General features: G+C 40.5%; 1 protein-coding gene across 1 annotated transcript in view; it reads left to right on the top strand.

Moving 5' to 3' along the window:
• The window catches only part of TBC1D4 (TBC1 domain family member 4), a 114051-nt gene that overhangs the window by 46941 nt on the left and 44497 nt on the right, over positions 1–22613 (top strand). Inside the window, exon 2 of the mRNA XM_054189082.1 lies at positions 20821–21423. Coding sequence (XP_054045057.1) covers positions 20821–21423 — 603 coding nt within the window. The remainder of the gene's footprint in view (positions 1–20820; positions 21424–22613) is intronic.

The following is a 22613-nucleotide window of genomic DNA, read 5'->3' as shown; positions in this document are numbered from 1 at the left end:
AAAACTTTTTTTTGTGCAATTCTCACAAAATTTTTGCCAGTGCTTTCAAGTGTTTCCAGGCAGAATTCACTGTAAATCACCTGTATGTCTTATCTCTATGAGTTCACCTTCAAGTTGCACGGTTGCAATGTTTTCAGTCGCTTGGTGCATAATGTCTCAGTTCTGTATTAAAAAAAAAAAAAAAGTATTTGATGGTGGCTTTTCCCTGAAATTTGAGAGGGTGGCATTTTCCAAACCATATTGGGTTCCTTGAGTGTGTGGGAAAACGATGCTAGTATGAGTGACTTCATAAAGACTAACGGAGATGCTACCTGGACACTGCTGGCTCACCTTGTATGACCTATTGTAGGTTGGCTAGAACCTGTCTGTTTTGGGAAATGTCAGCATGCAGTTGAACGTGTGAATGACACAGGTGACATGGAGAGAAAGCTTTATCTTCTGTCTTCTTCCTCTTGGGAAAGATGGACTTTGTTATTCAGTTCAAGTTTTAGGAAGAGAGAGTTTCCCCTCCTCCTCTCTGGAGGAAGAGAAGGGGAAAATGTGCAGATTTAACTTGATCATTATAGGCTCCAAGACATAATTAAGGTCTAATAAAGACTTGGCTTTTTTTTTTTTAAGTCAGATGGAAATGGAGAAGCTTTTAGACAGACTGTAACAAATTCCAAATTACTTGTGCTCCATTTCTCTGTCACGTTATCACAAAGATTTTGTTTAAATGATAAACTAGTGGGAGAGTCCAGCATTTGAGCAAACTGGTTTCTGATTGCTCCGCCCCTCTACTGTTAGCACGTGAAGAGTGTTTCCTCTCTAGATTCCTAGTTAAACATGTAGGACAGAGGACAAAAAAACGCCCAGTAATCTTCCCAAGGAACAAGTGAGCTACTTCAGCTGTCAGGGGTTAGGTAAGAAAAAGTAACCTACTTAGAAGCAGAAAACAAAGCACTCCACCCCCGACTGCCCCCTAAAATAAACCCAACAACCAACAAACCCTTTTGACCTTATAGCTAAGCTGCTGCTGTTTAAACATTCTGATACAGAAAAAGTTTTAGCAGAAGTGGTACTAACTCTCATACAAAAATTTTCTTTTTTTTTTTTTCTTTTTCTACTGCATAGCCCTTGCAATTACTTTATAGAAATGTGAGTGTATACATCAGATCAAATGAACCTGTGTAGCTGTTTAAAACTCTGGTCTTGCAGGTGGATTTGAGAGGGAGGAAATGGTTGATCAGTCTTATCTGAACTCTTCTGGACGTGGTGGTCCTCAAAGGAGAGCGCTTAAATCCTGCATCTTTACAGCAATGGAGAAACAATGCTGGGGCAAGGGAGAGTTTACTGCCAGAAAGAGCAGAGGTCTCTATTTTTCATTTCATTCTGGAGTGTCTTGGAAAAGCAAGTTCTTCTTTTTCACTCAAGCAGTTAGACTCTAACAAATTCAATATCATAACCTTAACCTTTTACTGGCAAACTTACTTGAGAGATCTGCCAAAGAAATGAGATTGCACTTGTCAATATAATGAACACTATAGTAAACAAATTTTGTGGGGTTTTTTTTCCCCTTCAGAATAAAATGATGAATACTTTAGTAGCTTCTGCTTTTAAAATTAAAAGCACTTTCAGAGGGTCCTCAGTGAACCCTTAGAATATAGCAAATAGCAGGAGTGAGGATGGACATTATAGCTTCTCGGCCACACCTCTGTTCCTTTGCCAACCACTCTACAGCCCACTGTGCTTTAGGTTGCAAGGTTTACTTACTGCACCTTTGCTGGGTGTCTCTTGTCCCCTTTCTTGATGACTTTAGGACCTTATTTGGAAGGAAAAAAAAAGTCTTGCAGTCTGGTTTCTGGCCGTCTAAATGGGAAGCTTTTAGCCGAGACACTCAGTTTGAATGCGGCCGTTGATGTAAAAATGTAAAGGTTAAGATGCAAAAATCTTAAATCAGAATAAAAATCAAGCAGTGGTGTGCACCCAGACGCATGAGAATAGGCCTGGAATCGAGGTGCTGCTCTAAGCAGCAGGCGTGGAGGCAGAATTAGTTGTTGCGAAGTGTTAACTTTCTGGATTAATGTTTGAAGTCTGCCCCCTTGGTTGTCTGTCAGTTGGCCACCGGTAGCAAAGGCACATGGTAGGGACCTGTATTAGCTTTTCAGTTCGGTGACTGTTACTGTGTTGGTCATCCACGCTATGCTGTATAACAATTTGAAAAATCTGGGTGTAAAACCAGGCTGTGTTTGAAGGGTGAAAAATAAGAAGTTTATTTAGCAGCATGTGGATAGTAATGAAAAATCCTAAGTGTCTCTGGTTTTCAACCATTTGTGCTGGGGTAACCTTAGCCAGCAGCCAGACACCCACCTGGCCGCTCACTCGTACGCCCTCCCCAACCGGATGGAGGAGAAAATAGAACCGTAGAATTGCCTAGATTGGAAGGGACCTTTCAGATCATCCAGTCCAACCGTCAACCTAACACTGACCAAAACCGTCACTAAACCATATTGCTAAGCACTACCTCTACCCGTCTTTTAAATACCTCCAGGGATGACGATTCCACCACTTCCCTGGGCAGCCTGTTCCAATAGGGTGGAGAAGCTTGTGAATTGAGGCAAAGATGGGGACATTGCTTGCCAATTACCATCATGGACAAGACGGGCTTGATTCGGTGGAAAATAGACTTTTTTCTTTCCTGGGCTTAACTTCACTCCTTCACCTCTGCCTCCCCCTTCTCCAACCCTGAGCAGCACAGGGAAATGGGGTTTGGGTTCAGTCTGTAATGGCTCCTTCCTCCTCATGCTGTTCCCCTGATCCAGTGTGGGTCCTCCAGGCGCTGCCGTTCCCGTCAGGAGAGCCTGATCCAGCGTGCTCTCTTCTAGGAGCTGCAGAGGAACCCCTGCTCCACCATGGAGCACCTCCTCTTCTCACCTTGGTGTCTGCAGAGCTGTCTCTCACACTTTCTTCCTCCCTCTGCATGTGTGGCATTTTTTTTTATTTTTTTTTTGCCCCGTCTTAAGTACATTTTCCCCGAAGTGCCACCGTTTTGGCTGCGGGGCTGGGCCGTTGCCCTGCGGTGGGTCGGTTGGAGCCGGCTGGAACTGGCTGCGTCCGGCTCGGGGCAGCCCCGGCCTCTCCTCACAGAGACCGCCCCTGCTACCGACGTCTTGCCACCTACACCAAATACACCATCCAGTTTTTAATTATCTAAGAGGGGCTTGCAGGCTTCTAACTCACTGTGGCTTTTTGGAGAGGGAAGCAGTAGTTAGAAGTGTCTACTTCGAAAGGTAAACTTGAGGTCTTAATTATTTTGGCGTGCCCCTTTTCCCTGTATGCAGGATGTAGGGTTTCTTTCAGCCCTTTAGACTAATTTTGTAGGCCCTCTGGTAACTCTAGTTGACCACAGCTGGCACTAGGTTTTAGCTCTTCAGGGGAAAACGTGAAGGTTTTGCACTCATTCTGTGATTTTCATTCTACTGTGTCCAGCTCTGGAGCCCTCAGCACAAGAAGGACATGGACCTGTTGGAGCAGGTCCAGAGGAGGGCCACGAAGATGATCCGAGGGCTGGAGCACCTCTCCTATGAGGACAGGATGAGAGAGTTGGGGTGGTTCAGCCTGGAGAAGAGAAGGCTCCAGGGAGACCTTATAGCAGCCTTCCAGTACCTGAAGGGGGCCTACAGAAAAGCTGGGGAGGGGCTGTTTGCAAGGGTATGTAGCGATAGGATGAGGGGCAATGGTTTTAAACCAGAGCAGGGTAGGTTTAGATTAGACATTTGGAAAAAGTTCTTTACAATGAGGGTGGTGAGACACTGGAACAGGTTGCCCAGAGAGGTGGTGGAGGCCCCATCCCTGGAGACACTCAAGGCCAGGCTTGATGAGGCTCTGAGCAACCTGATCTAGTTGAAGATGTCCCTGCTTACTGCAGGGGGGTAGGACTAGATGACCTTTAAAGGTCCCTTCCAACGCAACACATTCTATGATTCAGAAGAGGGAGAAAAAACCCCCAAACAATGCAACCAAACCCAAATAAACCTCAACCAGGCTTTGGATCCCTCATTTCGTTTTGAGCTTTCTCTGCCATCATCATGTTTGTTCTGTCCTCATCAACTTAGACTATCAAAGTGAATGCAGGACTTAAGCACAGTACATAATTTGATTAATTTTGTAATAATATGCTATGCAAGTAACATCAGTCTAAAAACGTTTGGCTCTTCAGCTAGCTCTCTTTCAGACTTGTGGATGCGCAGAGGCTTTACTGAGCGGCTGCTGATTAAATCCAAGCTGAACCCAAAATCGGCTGTTTCTGTGGTGCTTGTACTGGGGCTCGGGACATGTGTTTGTGTCCTTGTGGAAAAGTAAGGCTGCCTTAGCATGGGGTATGTTATCACAAAAGCACGATGTATGTTTTGCTAGATAGCGTGGGGTGGTGTTCAGATAAGCGGTGAACTAATATAAATACGGCTTTGTTCTTAATGTGATGAAGGGACCTGTTGTATTATAAAGAGCAGCTCCCTTCCCTATTCAGTCTGTTGGATACTTTTAAATTATCTAGGGATTTAAGGGCTCTGAAACTCCATTTTAGCCAGTTTCTGAGCAGCAGCTGCTGGGTAACGTCTCATAGCCATGGTTCTTAGTCTGTATTCGGGGAAAGTCTGCTTGTGAAGCCTGTGAAAACACCGTGTAAAGCTGGGTTACCAAAAACTTGATTTTGGTAAATGAGTGTGTGGAAGTATGCTCTTACCTTCTGTGGGTATGAGCATATAGCCAAGCCTTGTAGAAACATAACAATGTCCGCAACCGTAATTGTATGCGACTATAGCGATAAATAATTAGGAGTAAACGTTTTTGATGTGATATCTTGAAAAAATTCTGGGAAGGTGGTGGTGGGGAAACCCTTCAGCATCTCAGCTTCCAGGTGTATCTCTTCCTTCGCAGCTGCATGTAAGAAGCCTTCTAAGGACCAGCCGTTAAGGGGGTGTCCCCTTATGGTAGGAGTTTCATCTGTCCTCTGGGGTAATTGTTCTTGTAAATTTGAAGCTTTCTAATCATGCTTCATATAATTACGGGGTAAGAAACCCTTATGCTGTTTTGTCGGCTGCAGTTTTGATAGGTGCTTGAGAGTTTGGGGGTTGACAGCAAGTGTGGGTGTGCTTTTAGCAGCTGGAGTTGCTTATTTTTTCATCTCTTTCCCCAAACTAATTTCATGCCTTAAAATATCAGGCCTTGCTCTGAAGGCAAACCTCTACTTGGTCTGAGAGGACTAGTACTGTATCAGTAATTACATGCTTTTTCTCCCTATGCCAGTATTACTAAGCTGTTAGCTGCATGAATCTAGTTCCAGGTATGTGCCTTCCAAGAACTGCAGAATCCGAAGCGCTATATTATTCCACATTTTAACATTGTACATGGTTTGTAGAAGTTTAACTAATAGATACTCTGTTCTTTACCACAATATCAGGTCTCAGGATTTGACAGCTCCTATAGCTGCAGGTCCTTTTTTCCGCCTGAAAAGCATGGTAAATCAAAACCCCAAAAGAACAAAACTCAGAATAACATTAATAAAAAGCAGTGGGTTCTTGCTTTCTCCATCAAGTATCTATTTTTGGTTTCCACAGATTTTTTCCGTGCAAAGAATCTTGTAAATTCTGAAGCTGATGCATCACAACTATAAAGCAAATAAAGGTTCTCTTTTTAAATCCTTCTGTAGTACATAAATATTATTCCAACTGTCTGTATCACATTTTTTGCAGAATGAAACTGTAGAGTATTCCATAAACTGGGTAAAATTATACAAGTATATATATATTTTTTTTTTCTTAGAAGAATAAGTGACAGCTCTTACTGTGACTATGAAATAAGACATAATTTAAAGCCTGGGGGAATCCTAATTTCTGAGTGGTAAGTGTGCATCCCTTAGGTGTTATTGAGGTGGGGCTATTTGTGGAGCTTGTGCATCATGAACAGTTCTTAATTGCTTGCGAATTCACAGCAAACAATTGGTGTAGCTATATATTAACAATACAGGACTCTTGGCAAAAGTTGCCTGCAAAGATGACTCTGCATTGTTTATTTCTGGCAAAATACTTACTACACTCAACGTATATTACAGCAGCTTGACCTCAGTTTGATCTTAATTTCCTGCCTATATTCATAGGTACAAAAAAAACCCAAATAAAATACTAGCACTGCCAGTTGTTCTTCACCAGTATCTGAATCTTACAGTATTAGTATATTTGCCATTGGAAAAAGCTCTGTATGTCTTAAATCCTATATTTCACTTTAATGTCACTTAAGAACACTCGGTGTAATACTAGGATGTTATTATACGATGTGTATCTGTCATTCCCTTCTCTCTGAAGTGCTGCCTTAAAATTAGCCTCCTACTTACCTGTTTATCCACTTAAACCAATGACTGATTTCCAGAAGTGATAAGCACTCAGCTTTGACACTTTGGATAATTTTTTTTTAACTTGAAAAACTATCATTCCTTCATTGTACCTAAAAAATTTCAGACCTGTCAATCCAGCAACTGATAACGGGCTTTGTTCTGTGTCTCAGTAACTGACTGAATTTGTAAGTAACAGTTTGGGGTTTTTTGTTTATTTTCCCCTTGGTTAGCTCTTATTTCAGCATGTTCTTAACATGGATTGATTTCTGTTGGGTCCTCAAAGTGCTTTCCTCTTATGCTCTTAATACTTAAGAGGGCACAAGCTTTAAATTTGCTGTTCATTAGCATTTTAACCGTATGTATAAAAAAAAATGCTATTAAGCTGTACAATTTCCTTGCAGCAGCTCTACTTTATATGTCCTTCTAGAGTCCCTGTCCGTTATGGTCAGCCTCAGAGCACGCATCATCTAAATAAAGTGGGCAAACAATCATCATGAAGCTGCTACTAATAGAAAGTAATACAATTTCTCAAATGTTACATGCTGGTGAGCAATTCCAAACTGTTTAATTCCAGAAAAATGTAAATCTCCGCTCTGCAGGTTAGCTGTCTTACGTAGTAGAGTTAATAGCAGCTCCTTTTATATCACTGTGCAGACTCTTCAGAAGTGCAGTACTTTTAGTGTGATATTAGGTTGAACATCCAAGTATGAGCTAGTCGTTCCCAGTATTCCTATGAAGCGAAATAGGATGTAAAAATCTGTACAGGATGCAGGTTCACGCGTTTGTGGAAAGCAGCCTCAGGTAGGCAGGTTGCAACGCTGCAGAAAGCTACTCTCATATGCCACTTTGAAATTATTTATGTACCAGGTACTGGATTTGGGAGCAAACCTTGTCTGTTCTTATGTTTTTCTAGTACTTTCACCTACAACTTTGTCATTATTTGCTCCAATGCCTCATAACCCTTTTATAGTGGTGTGTTGTTCGTGTCTTCCCCCACCCCCCTCAAAAAAAAAAAATAGAAACAAAACAAAAAATAAACAAACAAAAAAAGACAACAAGCAAAGCCCCAAACAAAAAAAGTTTTCTACTTGGGTCAACTTGTCTTCTATTCATCTAAAAATATGGAGATGTTAATATATTCAGTTTTACTCATTTCTATTCATGTAAATCCCTATGAATTAAACTGCCGTCTTGATCTATGAATTGTAATTGGGGTTCTCAAATGAATTGTGTGTTTTTCAGATTTTGCTTCCAGCTGACTGTCCATATTAATTTCTGAACTTTTACAGTTCTAACAAAATTCCCTTGATTAAACTATGAATCTGTTACACCTGCTTCATTGTATCATAACTCTGTTTTGAAGTTACCTAATTTATGCAAGATGTTAAGTTTTTCTGAGAGCAAAAACACAAAAATGAGCCAACTTGTATCCTATGCTAGCTTCAGGTCCTTGAGAGCTCATGAAGAAACAGAAACTACAGCACCAGGGACTATGCCAAATGGTTTTAAAAGCTCCCTAGAGAATAATAAACTTAACTAGTGCTCTATATTTCTGTAACTTTTGTTGTAAGCCTTGAGTTGAGATTTCTGTTGTTCCTTCCTGAAGTGTACCAGTATCTACCATATAGAAATGTATGGAATTGTTTTGGAAGCCCTTGAGGGTGTCACAGCTGCCACTGGAAGGCATGCTTGGGAATCCCACCACACAAAAGACTGAGGCGTGGTGAGTAAGACGTATCTTGCCTTCCTGGATACGATGCTGGGAAGCACAGAACGGATATATTATGAAATGTACTCGCTCTTATTGATACAACTGATGTGTTTCCTTGCTGGTTTTGTGAAACAAGTTTCAACCTTGACTTCAGTGAGAACAGGACATCCAGATGCAGCCAAGAATAAATTCCTGATGTAGATAATTCCCAGATAGGCTAAGCTCCCCCAGGGGAGGGAGAGTTGATGGGCAGGAGGAATGAAATTCACTCCTCAGGGGAGCTTATTTTACGATTTCCGTTAATAGTTACGTGTTCACTGCTAACTCTCTTCAGCAAACTGATTTTCAGTTGCAGAGAGAAATATTTCATAATCTGGGCTATTGTACGTGTAAAAAAAAAAAAAAAAAAATAGCTTCAGCTGTGGAATGATGTAATTATGTATAAACTGAGTTTTAAGTTCATAAGTCCAGAGAAAACTGTCGCCTTTCAGAAATAAGTATGCGAGCTCTTCTTTCATAAAACTTTAAGTTACTTGAAGCCATATCTTGCTTTGGTTGTAGCTGAGCATGACAAGTAATACCTTAGCTGAAATGATTTAAGAAACTCCTGGAGTAATCTGAAGGGAATGAGATTTATATTATCCTTCAAAATACCTTATTTAAATGTCACAAGAATGCTGTTGTGTCAGTGGCAAAACCACTCTTTCCTTCTCGTCCTCCCCTGCCCCTTCAGCCCAGAAATGGGAGTTTAGTTTCCAGGCCAGACAAGAGCCACGCGATGGGGATTGCTATGTTATATCTCAGCGTACTCTTGCCGAGCCCTAGACATTGGGGCTGTGCTGTCCTTCTCCCCTACATGCAGGGAACGTACCTTAATATATTGGTGCCCCAAGTAAGATGTGCTAATAGTACTAGTAAGACGAAGATGGTACCACAGAAGGTGAAGCAGTGTGGGCTTTGGTGTGCCTTAATAATGAATTTAAATTCCAGAAATCCTGGGTATATTTGTGATCCTGTTGCTGGGACATGATAAAGCCTATGCTGCTCTTCCTATGAATATTGTTAGCTGTAGTTAGTTAATGTAATCTGCCTATTCAGCTTACCTGTGTACACTCGAGCCAATTCCAAAAGCTGGTTCCCTAAATCTTCTTGTTTATGCTGTTGGGCAGTGCTGTGCAGCTGCTGACTGAGAATATCTATTAGGCATGCTACACTGAGAGAATAAAGCTTAGCAGTACTGAAACAAGCAGTATCTAGGAGTAGCAATTAGTGAAGCGCTGCAAAAGTTACTTTACCTCAGATATATGAAAATGTTGCCTAAAAAAACAAACAGAAAGTCCCCATGTACCCTCAGAAACAACTCCATCCCATCCGTCTTGATTCTCCGTATTCATCACCTATTGTGTTTTCTTCCTTATCCAGTAACTGAATGCTTTTATGCTCCATTTTCCCCTACAGTTCTATAGAACCCAGATTAACAAACAAAACGAAACGTTCTCTTATAAGTTTTTTGGTAATGTATGCAAATGATTTAATGGGTCTTTATCAAACCCTTATTCACCATGTATATCGCTGTTGGAGCAAAAGTCTTGCCTTACGAAGCTGTTCCTCTGAAAGGACCTTGCTGTCTCTTTACTTCATTGACTCATTTGTCTCAAAGCTTTCTGGGAAAGCATTTCCTTTTCTTTTGCCCCTGGGTCTTGTGGGTTGGATTTTTGGGTTTGGTGGTTTGTTTTTTGTTTTTTGTTTTTTTTTTTTTTTTTAATTATTAACAGTAACTTTGTATCTCTTCTGGAATTCTTCTGTGTGAAGAAGTAAAACAACCGTGAACTTAATTACTTTCAGCTATTAAATCTGAAATACCCATTCAGCTGTCTCTGAACGGTTTTACTTCTGAACACGGTGACTATCTAACTGTATTTAATTCTTTTCACAGCTAACATAAGCAGCTGATGAAATCTTAGTATTTTTAACAATTAGTGATTGACAAGATTAGGCTATCGTGACTCCCAGCGAGAGTGGCGCTTGGCGTTTTGTGGTGTGCTTGCTCTGCCTTCAGGTGTGGTATCCATTATTCCTCTGTCCCCGTCAGGCGAAGCGGTGATTCAGGGCTTCAGTGCTGGAGGAACTCTAGTTAGGTGGAATCTCCCTGCTCTGCCCGATACCTGGTTTCGAAGCCGTTGGGAATTCGGCATCTGGATCAATATGGCTTTGAAACCTCTTTCACTGTTTATGCTAGGGTTGTTTGCTGGTTGTTACCTGGGAAAAGTTAATTGTAACTACTAGTTGCTTAGCTATTCGATACTGTTGCAAGATAATGCAATTGCTCTTGTGAACTGTGAGATTACCAGACGAGCTGGAACTTGTACAGGTGCGTATTTCCAAAGTACTAGAAAACTAATGAATGTTACTTGGCAGGGGTGGAGAAGCTGTTGAAAGGCTATTAGGTTGCAATCCAATTTTTTTTTTTCTATCTGTCTGATAAATCGTGTATGTTTGTCTTTCACAGTTTCTTAGTGAATGTCCTTTTGAGAAAAGGAGTCTTGAACCCGGTAGTAACTCTTTTTTATGTCTCTGCTGCAGTGTCACTGGCTGCTTGACGCTGTCTTGATGTCCATCTTTCTATATGCAGGGCCTCTTTTAAGGAAAGTTTGTAGTTTGAAACCTCTCAATACTGCAGTCGAGTTTCTGGGAAAGCATCAAATAGGAAAAGACCGAACTCCTTGGTATCACGTCATTGAGGAACTTCTCGCCTTGTTAAGGGGGCTAGAAGTTACTGCTGTGCATGGCTTTCTTGACCAAATACATAAATACCTACTAAATCCCTTGGACTGAATAGAGTCTGTAGTTTTCCCATCTCCTGGAGTGGGTGCTGAATTACTAACTGCTTACCATCTTCTGCTTCAGTGACAGAAGAAGGTGGTTATTGTAGCAACTAAGTTAGAAAGGTAGTGGCGTCCATGGAAATCAGATGCAAGTAGTCTTCAACCAAATGTGGGCTGATATTCACTTTAGGAGTCATCTTGGTCTGCCACGCAGGAGTTCTGAAACCTTGATCTCTTGACTAGGGAAAAACATGCTTTCCAAGGTGGGTTTTTTTTTCCATAGTGAGTCATGTTAGTTCACGTGTTTAAATTAAAATCTTGGAAGCTTCTGTCTAAAACTACTGAATTAAAAACCTCTGCCACTTTCTTAAACATGAGGTATGAAGCATTTATTTCAGTCTTAGCACTTGCACCTTAAATCTGCTAAAATGAAGTTCACTATCTTCCGATCTGTTTTTGAGAAGTGGATAGTGACCATAAATGGGCAAAATGCTTCAATGAGCTCTCCAACTGTAGCTTTTATTTTTTTCCCCTCCCCAAAAGGAAGTGAATGCAGAGAATGTATTAATTGTTTGGGATTGTTCACGTGACAGCCTTATCTTCTCAGGCAAGCCCTTTTAAAAATAGAGTATGTGTTAAATATGATGAAGTTCATAAAAACAACATCTTCTTAATAGATCTCTTACTAGAAATTAAGTTAAAAATGCAGAGTTTTTAGGAGGAAATTCCTAGTTAATATCTGAATGTGCTTTCGTAGTTTTGAAAACCTAGGGTTAAAGCAGTTGCGAAGTTTAATATGGACTGATGTTACAAGCAAGCTGTACTCTGCTAAATATTTAACTGGGAACTATGTTCCAAACTTGGAAACAAATGTAAGAGTACTTGCCTATGCTCAAAGTATATAAGTGGTAGGTGACTATTCTACGTACTCAAAGAACATATGGATTGTCATGAGAGCTCTGTACTGACACTTCCATGGGTTGCACCATAGTCAAGCAGCATGAGTGTGAGCTGTATCATGAAGGCGGAAAAGGCTAAGTTTGTCTGGCCTAAACATAGGAGTGAAATAACGAATGCAAGAATCTTCCTTACTTAAAGCAATGTCCCTCTTGTGCTCTGCTGTCACTGCCATCACTGAAGTTCTTTGATATACTACTGTAGAGTGCTTGCATGCAAGTATAAAAAAAGGCATCTGTTGTCTCGCCCTAGGCATCCAAACAATCTTGTAGCTCTTACACATTCCTTCCTGTTAAGTAACCTGATCCACCTTCTGTCATTATACTGCTTATTTAAATTTGGATACTTGGCAAAGCAGCATCTTATCTGCATGTGTAGCACGAAGAAGGTGTTAGGTGATCCACAAGTTTCCAGTTGCAAATTAGGTAATGTGCTAGGTTCTCTAAGTGTAAGCTGTGCAACTGCTGTAGACTTTTCTGCCCAGTGACTGTATCAAAACTAAATAGCACAAGTAATTCCTGAGTTGATCTCAAGTAAGAATAATTTTGAGAACTGAATTTTACTTTATTTTACCTATCTAAAAATCTCTTTCTCTCTAGGCTGGTTTAGTGGTAGTCTTCAGCTTTGCCTTCAGCAGGAGTATGTGACCTCCCCAATATATGGCATGAGGTTCAATGTCAGAGTAAGATAAGTGCGTTGCTCTGTAGTAGCTCTCTAGAAACAAACCTAATGGGGTGCTGACCAGTCACCTGGAAAAAAATACAGGCCAGGCAGATAGGAAGACGACCCTGTCTCCTGAAAGCAAAACTTTACTATATGCAATTCTTTAATGCGTTTTTGACTTGTTCCTTGTGTGTTTTCTGTTGCTGTAAGCTTTGGCTACACTCATAAACCCATGGAGAACAGCAGAAACGTGAAAGCATGGGCTGCCAGGGGTGACTGTCAGCTTGAAGCTCCAAAAGCTGCTTTCACAGGGTGTATTTTTGCCAGCCCCTGTGTTACAGCTTTCTTGCTATTGGGCTTGTGTTTTGTTAGCCCAGACTTGCAGAAGAATGAATCGGAGTTGATGGCAGATGCTTATTACTGCCTGCTGAGAAACTGACTTTGTGTTTTCTAAACTGTATTTTTAGAAGTACACTAAGTGCAGGTGCATTATAGAAATGCTTAGCAATTTGCCTGTTGTTCTTTTGCCTTTGTCATGGCATTTCTCTTGGCTACAGATCTTCCTCATTTCTGTAAAACCAAAGATGGTTGGTATTCCTTCAGTATTAAGTCAGCTGATGAAGACAAATTCTTCTGTTCTAGTTTCTAAATAGCTCTAGCATATACAAAGTCAGCAAATTGGTTGTGTGACTTCATAGATTGAATCACTCTGATCTGGTCTTTTATCTCTTTATCAGAAAGATGCATTTTTAATGGTGAAAACTGTTAAGTGGAGCGCTGTCACCAGCATGTGAAGCAGCAGACTGCTGTAGACTTAGTAGTACAAAAGGTCTGGATGATCAGTGCTGTACTAATGGGATGTCAGTAAAAACACTTACAGCAGTTAAAAGAAAACGTATTTTTTCATTCCCCTCTCCCACCCTTCTTTCTGTTTGAGAATAGTTATTGATATCTGCACTTTGGCTAGCATTTGGGTGTGTTTTTGTGTAAGATAAAAAACTTTGCCTCAGTGTTGAATGCCTGATACGTAGCAGGATGTGCTGTGTGGCTTATTTTGTCTCTGTATGCGTTTCACTGCTGTGGCTGGGTTCTCCTATCTTGCAACTTAACACTAACTGAAAGGAGAGTCATGTCCAATTGCTCCCAACTTTTTCTCCCGTTGCGCTGGTTTCTAATTGATAGCTGTCAAACTCTTTCAATAATGAGCAAAGCACGGGGTGTTGATTTCTGTACGGTATCCTGTTTCTCTTTTGTTCATTTTTAAGTGTAAATAGCTAGACTATTCAAATCCAAGGCAGCGCGGGCGCTTCCAGCCTGAAGTCAGGAAATACTTGGCTTTTGAAGCAGTAACGGTTGCTGCGCGGAGCTCTGGCTGTGCCGTGATATCACGAACCGAGCCGGAGGAAATGCTGCGACAGCACTGCCAGCCCTTTGTGAGAGTGGGAGCTTTCTGCACTCACTTATCACAGGAATCTGCTGCCGAGACCTCATGTTCGTGACACCAAAGTTTGGTGACAGTTTTGCTTGGACATGCCTCTGCTTCTGAACTGGAGCCTACAGCAGAAGGTACTGACTGCTCCTAGTGTGCACGTGTGTGTGAAGTTCATTCATCTTGCGTCTCTCTGGCGAAAGGGATCTGACGCTGCAGCTTGTGTGGTGATGGAGTGAGAGGGGCCCAGCTTTTTCCTTGCTTTGAAAATAATCGCCTTGCTAGGACTGCCGTCATTAAGTAGCCAGATTTGTTAGGCCATGTTTGTTAGATTAGTACTTCACAGTCATGCTAATGTTTATAAGCTTTATGGTATGAAGAGGGGCTCTGCTTTGTTAATAAATTCCAGACTGAAATTTTCCATGTAGAAGCTAGAAACAAACTAACAAGAGCTGCAGCTTCTCTGCACAGTGAAAGTCTGTCCAGCTGTGGAAACAATGATATAGAGCAAGTGAATTTTCTTCTTTGTAATATCTGTAGCGTTCAAGTTCTAAGTTTGGATTAAAATTGAAAGCATGGCTTGGTAATTACTGTAGGATGCATTTGAATGTTATCCCTCCAGCAAAAAGGGGACTTCCACCTCTGTTCATTGGGGGCTGTTGTAAATTTAAAGAGAGTATTTTATTTATTTCATTTTTTTTTATGCTTCAACTTCTGCCACCGCTGTTCAAGAAGGTGTGCAGTATCACCATGGAGGTACTCTGCCTATTCTAGAGTTGTGGCAAACTGTTCTAGTGCTGTGCTGCAGTATGCACGATTTAGTAGGCTTGATAGCCTCTCTGTTTTGCAACTTCAAGATATTGGTGATAGACACCTCATAACTGAAGTTCTTTTTTTGGGGGTTTTAAGGCAGGGTTGATAAAGTTAGAATTAATCTTAACAAAAACCTAGTTGCATGACATGAGAAGATGTGCAAAGCAAGTTTATATTTGACGTTATTTATTTTCCTGTAGTCCTCCCTTTGGTTTTAATCAAGTCAAATAAAAGAGCCTGCATTAGTTACATCAGTTAAACTGGCATTTCCAGCATGAAAATGTGTTTCTGTGTTGAACACAGTGAAGTTTCTTGATGTATAGTAGAATGGTTCTTGGGAGTACTGTTCACATGCACTTTGAATAGTGTACTACTTAGACGCGAGAAAGGTGTTTGCTCTCCATTATGTATTGACTCTGTTGTAGGTCTAGTCGCAGGGGACAGAAATGGATGGAGCCCATGAACTGCAGAGCTGGAATTAGGAGATCTAGGGTATTAATACATCTGTCTTCTAGCCAGACCTAAGTGCTGCAGCCTTATTCTATGCTAGCTGGCCAAATGGATGATGTACTGCAGTAGCTCATAAGGTCTATAACCAAGGTCATGGGGGAGGTGGGGCGAAGGGGGTGTAAGGTGCAAATGGAATAGACTGGGGGACCGTTTAGCTAAAATGGATGTTGTCATTAGTTTCAGCTTACCAAAACCCTACTGTCTGTAGTAACCAGAGTTTGTGACAGTATAACACCTATCGTGCTTTGCTGCTTATATTCAGAGCTGAAGCTTATTGTAGGTGATGCAAAACTTGAGCAGCGCCATCTGTTTTGAGTACAGCTAACTTTGCTTATTGAATCGCCATGTATTGAATCAGATCTAATTGGCTGAAGAGTACAATCCTATTCTACTCAAATATGAATAATAACAAATTCAATTTGGATTCCCAAGTGGTCTTTTTTTTTCTCTACTTAATTAGACTTACTAGATCAATCCTGTTTCCCTGAAGTGAAATATTGCCTCTTTTAATGTCATTATGAAGCTCCTCTTACTTGCCACAGTCTTGTATGTTTGGTTTTGGTGGTGTGGTTTGTTGTTTTTGTTGCGTGTGTGGTTTTTCTTTTCTTTTTTTCTTTTCTCCTCAACCAAGTTTTGGAGTGTTCCTCATACTGTGGAGCAGAACTAGTATCATGGTCTACTCTTGTACTTATGATTCCCACTGCCCATCCTTGTCTTTTTGGCCTCTTGCATTTGTGGGGATTTTGGTACAGGCCCCGAGGAATGATCTCTGCTATTCTGAGTTCTCTTAGCTGTATTCAGAGATTTAGGAGTTACTATGAGCATTGTTTCAAGGGTCTTTAAAGTTCATATGTCACTGTTGGCTCCTGAAAGTCTCTTGACGTTCTGGAGGGGAGAGAAGCTCATCTGAAGCTCTTGTGTCCATTAAGTTTGGTATCAATTTATGAATACCTGACAGAGTTCAGTGTCCATGTAACTGCTTAAGCGTGGGGTCACTGTTGTACTTGATAGAGCTTTGTGTGCTGTTCCAACGTATTTGAGTAAGCGTGTTGTTTAGTCCCTTCATCTAGATAATATACCATATGTGTATAGTTCTTCATGAAGCTTGTCAGGATCTTTGTTTCTTTTTCTGACCGCTTTCAGGGTTTTTTTGTGTGGTGATGCGTTTTTTAGTTCCTAAGGACCTTGCAGCTTCTGCCTGGGGGCTCATCCTCTTCTTCTCATAGGCACTTAAAGTGAGAAGTTAGTAGACTTTTTTACATTCTGTGGTCAACAAATACAAAATATTGGATAATTAAAGTTCAGAATGTCAGTTTAAGATGCTTATAGTATTAATTTGTATAGACTGGGAATGTGTCTATTTCTAACAAGCTTGTATTGTCACTGTACTACTTTTTTTTTTTTTAAATTTAACTTTTGTTGTTGTTGTTCCACTTCATGTAATAGTCTGCTACTTCTCAACAGTTTAGGGGGGCTTCATGAATAATACCTATAGGCATGGCCTACATTATGTTTCTGCTTTCTCCTTCTGGTTTGAGAGCTGGTGTCCTGGCATGGCACCGTCGGCTCCTGCCTTTCTGCCTGAGAAGCTCTCTGCAACTCCCTTTGGGACGTAGTCATCATCTTCTCCTCTGCCCAGCAAATATTTGGAAAAGGTGATAGGCCTCTAGACCATCCCATTTTCTGGGAGAGGGAAAGCATGGGAGAATTAAATCTTCCTGCCTTGTCCTAGCACTAGTACCACTGGGTTTGATTCAGCTGGAAGTGTGCCCCTCTCGCTCTGCAAATACACTGCCTATCCCCCTCTACTTCAGTCTCCCTTTGATATAACTGTCTTCAAGACTTGGTGACAAAAATTCTGAGTATGTTAAATTAATTGCTTAAATATTTATTTTCTTCATGTACAGGTGAATGCTGAAAAACTAAGTGATAACTCATTTAACCTTTTTGTTTTGCTCTACTGTGACAGCTGGTAGTGTATGTCCAGGAAGATCTGTGGGCCTCAGGAATAAGAATCCTATTTCTCCCCTTTGGCTGCTTAATTTCATGAGACTGCTGCAAGGAAATACTAGAACTTGGAAACACATTACTAAGTTTTGAATGTTTCAGGAGTCTGTCATCTTAATATTGCTAAACTGATTTCTAAAAGTAGTTAAGTAGTTTCATCCTGTTAATTCAGTCTTTTAAAATCTCCGTTCTGCTTACGGTCTTGTCCAACTTTGCCCTGCAATTTCAGCATTAACAGGTAATAAGCTAATACCCAAATCCAAAAAAGTTACACAACTTTGATGGCGAAACTTTTGTGACAGGGGCTTCTTGATTTACAGAGGAGCAAAATGTCAAAACCCAATGATGTATGTCCAAGAAATGTGTAGAAAGCCACATTGGGATGGTTGCTATGCTTGATAATTGTGTAACTTTTCCTGTATCTTGCAATTCATGAAAACATAGATACAAACTCTTGTTTAGACTCCACTTGATCCCAGTTATGTTTTTTGACCAAAGTCAAAACATTAAATGAAAATATAGTAATCTGATCAGGTGTGTCTCAGATGGTAGTGGCACTTGGTTCTTGATAAGGTAGTATTACTCTGGAAGTGAAGAGGATCAGGTCTAACAGTATGAGCTGGCACATTGTCAATCGTTTTACACATCATCATCAGTTCACAGTTATTCCTTACACTAAAGACCAATAAAATCCATATGTATGGCTAATTGCCTAGCAATGATGTTATCTCTCTTGTATCTTATACTTGAAGCTGTTTTTCATACCATACTATACTATCTAGAGAATCCATGAAACAACCAATAAGCATCTGGAACTGGTTCTGGACTGTCTGACAGATGTTTCTTGTCCATTTTGATATCCCTGTATTACATTGTTTTCCTCTTCATCTGTGTATAAGAGAAGTATTCGTAACTATGGAGATAAATGAGTTTCAGTTTTTCACCTTGATTTGTCACTCTAATTCTGTGGATAGGTTAAAAAAAAAAATAGGAAAAAGGTGAAGACTGATGAGGGTGCACTCTGACAAATAACATAGCCCGTAAAAAATGTTGGCTAAACAAAGCAGGAAATAAGAATTGGTTGGGCAGTATGAGCTGAAACCTCTGCTCTAATGCTAGGATCCATCTATGCTGAAGTGAAAATACTGTAGCAATGTATGTGATGGGTAGAACCAAAAGCTATACAGGAAGCAGGGATTGTGAAATAGTAATTACGACTTGAATACTAGTGTCTAAAGAGTATGCATGATCTGGAAAAGATGGGAGTAAAACCAAGTGATAAACAGCAGAATGGTAGGGTGGTGTGTTTTAAGTAGAATTGCAATTGCTTAAGACTCTGTGTATATGCTTGTGGGGGAGATCTCTGAGAGAGGAGGGGATGGAGGGGGAATGCTATTATGGTGCAGTTGGTAGTGTCTTATCCTCAGCCCGTTTGGACATTTGCTGGCAGGGGGGTAGGAAGTGTTAGGAGGTTATTGCGTGTTATTAGAAAGATTTAAGAATTTCTTCTTCAGTCTTTTATCTTAAAAGTGATGAGTAAGTGGCAGAACCCAGTTATTGGAGTGGAAGTGATGGTACGCTTTTTTTAAAAATCCAAGTTGCCAATTAAATAACTGACACTATTTATCCCAGTTGACTGTGAATTCTATTCAAAACTTATGCGTTTTGAATAGAATTATCATTTGTCACTCTACTTCAAGTACAAGTGAATTGTCCTGCAACAGGTTCTAGATTCTAAAAAGGAAAGTGTTAATTAAAAGACAGCTAGCTTATGAATTTTCCTAAAATAGAGAGTTAGGGCATTTAAACTTTAGAGCTTCTTTAAGCACAGACCATAGAAAGAATAAGAGGACTGGTCAGTAGAAAAAGAGCTGGATCTTGGAGTATGAACTAGGATGTATAAAGGGAGAATTGTCCATGTCCAGCTGAGCTGGCGTGGCTGGGAGGATGTGCACCTTGGGCGATGGTGAAGCAGCCCGGTAGTGAGAATGAGTGAAGATTAAATACACTCTAGTATCTGTGTCGTATCAAGACTAACTTTTAGCCTCACTGAAAACTGAGATGATGATGATGTCTATAGGGATGAAAGCCAAACGATCAGTAGATTTTAGGGTAATTAACTTCATTTTGCAATAAATGAACTGGAAACAGATTTAAGTTGAATGCCCAATGGATGAGGAATGTGTAACGGGAGACGGGGATTAAGACGAGGTAATTTTTCCACTGTGACTTGCAAAAGTATTGGCATATGAGATTACTGCCTCATTGTCAAGTTTCAACTGGTACTGTGACTGAAAGAAAGAGATACTGTAGGGAGCATGGATTATTTACTAAGGTATGACTTCAGAGTTATTTTTTCCATTAAAAAAAAAAATATACTGTGAAACACTTTATCACATATTATCTTGCACGGGATTAGGTGGGTGTTGAGAACTGATTTCTCTTGTGAAGAAAATCAGATAGATATTCTCTCTTGCTCTCATTGTCACTAGTAACTTCCCCAATGCATGTAATGGGATGCCATTCGTTATCCTTCCAGAGAACATGAGACCTGGTGAGAAAGAGATTTGGTTAAGCAGAGGGGGGAGGTGCTGTTGAAAGAGCAACTAGAATCACTGATCCGTGGTCAGTGGAGTTGGATAAATCCTTGTTTTCTTTAGTGAAGGTAAAACAAAAAGGAGGTTGCATACATAGTAAATACGTTGACACTGAAGGCAGACATCCTCCCAAGGTGGTTGGGATAAAATGGAAGAACCACCATGTGGCCTTAAAAGACTGGATAATACAGGGCTGAAATAAAGAGTTTCTACTGGGGAACTGTTTGGCCTTACAGGGTATAGTAGGAATCTGTAAGTAAGAATGATGGAGAAGAGACATTTGGGTGTGCTTCTTAATTGCGTGATGACTGAGGCAGCAGGGAAGTGTGACCCTAAAGTAACCTATGTCATAGGGTGGATGGGGTGAGGTTTTTGTAGTACATAATAAACGAGAGCTAGTGCAATTGTACATGGTACTTTGGTAAAATTTCTGTACGCTTGCTGCCTACATTCCAAAACTGTCTGTTGAAACTGTTGAGGATTGCTGGTCTCTCTTTCACCAAACCGTTTCCACAATTGACCTAAGAATAGAATATCTGACTCAGCAAAATAGAAACAAAGAAACAGTGATGGCCTTATGCAAAATACATCAGCAAGAGATGCTAATGTGGGAAGAGGACTACAGAAAAGAGAAGGCAGTCTCAGTTAAAAAAAAAAAAGTGAACATTTGTCAGTAGACTTTCTGGTAATTTTAAACCTTATGTTCTGAAACAGGTTCCAGTAAAAAAAAATAAAAAATTACTTGCTTTGATTCCTGCATAAATTGCCTATACAGAATTTAGAATTTACTATTTTTTATATTGTCAGCCAAGAAGCTAGTGGCACTCTACTGAAGAAATAAATTGTGGAAATACTTACATTAACAAATGTGTTGACTTACCTCTGTCTGTGCTACCTCATTTGTAGCTACTAAACAGACCTTTCAAACTGTCCCATAGGTTCCTGATGTCATCAGCAGCATAAGGCAAGTCTCCAAAGCAGCGCTGAAAGAAGAAGCCAAACCAAATAAGGATAGTGAAGATGCCTTCTATGACTCTCAAAAATTTGAGGTCTTGTACTGTGGAAAGGTGACGGTGGCTCACAAGAAAGCTCCCTCCACACTAATTGATGATTGCATTGAGAAATTCAGCCTTCATGAGCGCCAGCGCCTGAAGCTATTAAATGAGCAGCGGAATAACGAGTCAAGTTTGGACTTACCCCTGTGTGAAGGAAATGTGCCAGCATCTCCATTGGATAGCCCATTTGAGGAGCTGGACAGCCCAAATAACACTGCAGGGCACGCTGCGATGTTTACAGTTGGCAGCCAGACCAACTTGACCAACCTGGCCAGCACTCGTGGCTCATTTCCAGAGCGAATTTTAGAGGACTCTGGCTTTGACGAGCAGCAAGAGTTTCGCACCCGGTGCAGCAGTGTCACTGCAGTTATGCAAAGAAGGGTTCACGACACAAACCTGAAAATACAGCCACGCAGAAGACATGCAAGTGCACCCAGTCATGTTCAGCCCTCCGATTCCGAGAAGAACAGGACAATGTTGTTCCAGGTGTGTGCTAGGATGAGCAGTTTCATGTTGTTTTTTACCATATCTTTTCCTGTGCAGTTTGAAGCTGAGACAGGTTTTGCAAGAGAAGTAATATGGATCCGGCATCGTTTCAGTATGGTTTCATGATTTGTCATAAATATTTATGTATCTGTTCATAAATGATTGGAACAGAAGTAGATGAATTTTCTTAAGGAAGTCAGCCCAACTAATGAGCTCAGGCAAATTTTAAGAAAAAGAAACTACTTATGGAGTAATTACTTACAGGAGCAGAGTTTCCAGGCAATTATTTTACCTGCAGTTCTGGTTCATCTGTGTTGTGAGATCTAGGACATAGCTGAAAAAAGTGAGTATTCTTTTAAAATGAGAATTGATGAAGATTTCCATGTGCACAAGTCCTCTTTTTTTTTGTGCAATTAAAAAGAAGCTCACAATTTCATATACGGCTTTCACAGCCTTATGTTTGACCCAGCCGCTTTATGATAAATTGTACTGTTATTCAGCTTGTCTTTCCCAGATGAGTACTCAAACGTCTCTGCACTGAAGGCTTCATCCTTCAGACCTCACGGTTATTTCTTCTCTTGACTGAAGTGTATTTGACATCTTCAGAGCTTGTATTGAGAAAACAAAAGGACACTTAAAGGAGGTGACCCAGAAATGGAAAGATAAATGGACCTTAAAATAACAGGGGGCTAAATGCCTAGGTTTTGTCTTTCCATTTGCTTTAGAGATCATTCTTGCCTTTTATTCTCCCGGGGAAATGCTAACTGAAGTGAGAATGTGTTGCCCTTTAGAAAGCCACAGCTATCACTAGTAATGAAGAGGATTTAGCTGAGAAACTCTCTGAGCTCTATGGAATAAGTTTCATACGCTTGAGAAGCAGTTTGGGAAAGCTGAAAGATAGCTTGCTGCAGAGCCTAATCTTTTTCATCTGAAATTATGACAAAATGAAAAAGTATCACCTTAAGATCAACGTAGTTTCTTAGCTGGTCTATGGTATAGTTTTCAAAGAATCAATAAATCCACAAATCCTGGGTTTTATTGCAACTTTTAATTTAGCCACATTGCTTAGTAAAGGTTTTGGTATTGTCTGTCAAACATGTGATCTTTGGACCAAAATAACTCAAAAAGAAAAGGGGGGGAGGGGCAGCCGTCTTCTTTCCAAGTCTTTTTCCTATTCAACTGATTGTATT

Source organism: Rissa tridactyla, chromosome 1 (genome assembly GCF_028500815.1).
Source record: "Rissa tridactyla isolate bRisTri1 chromosome 1, bRisTri1.patW.cur.20221130, whole genome shotgun sequence".
NCBI lineage: Eukaryota > Metazoa > Chordata > Aves > Charadriiformes > Laridae > Rissa > Rissa tridactyla.
Note: the sequence above shows the minus strand (reverse complement) of the source record. Positions and strands in the feature narration are given on the sequence as shown.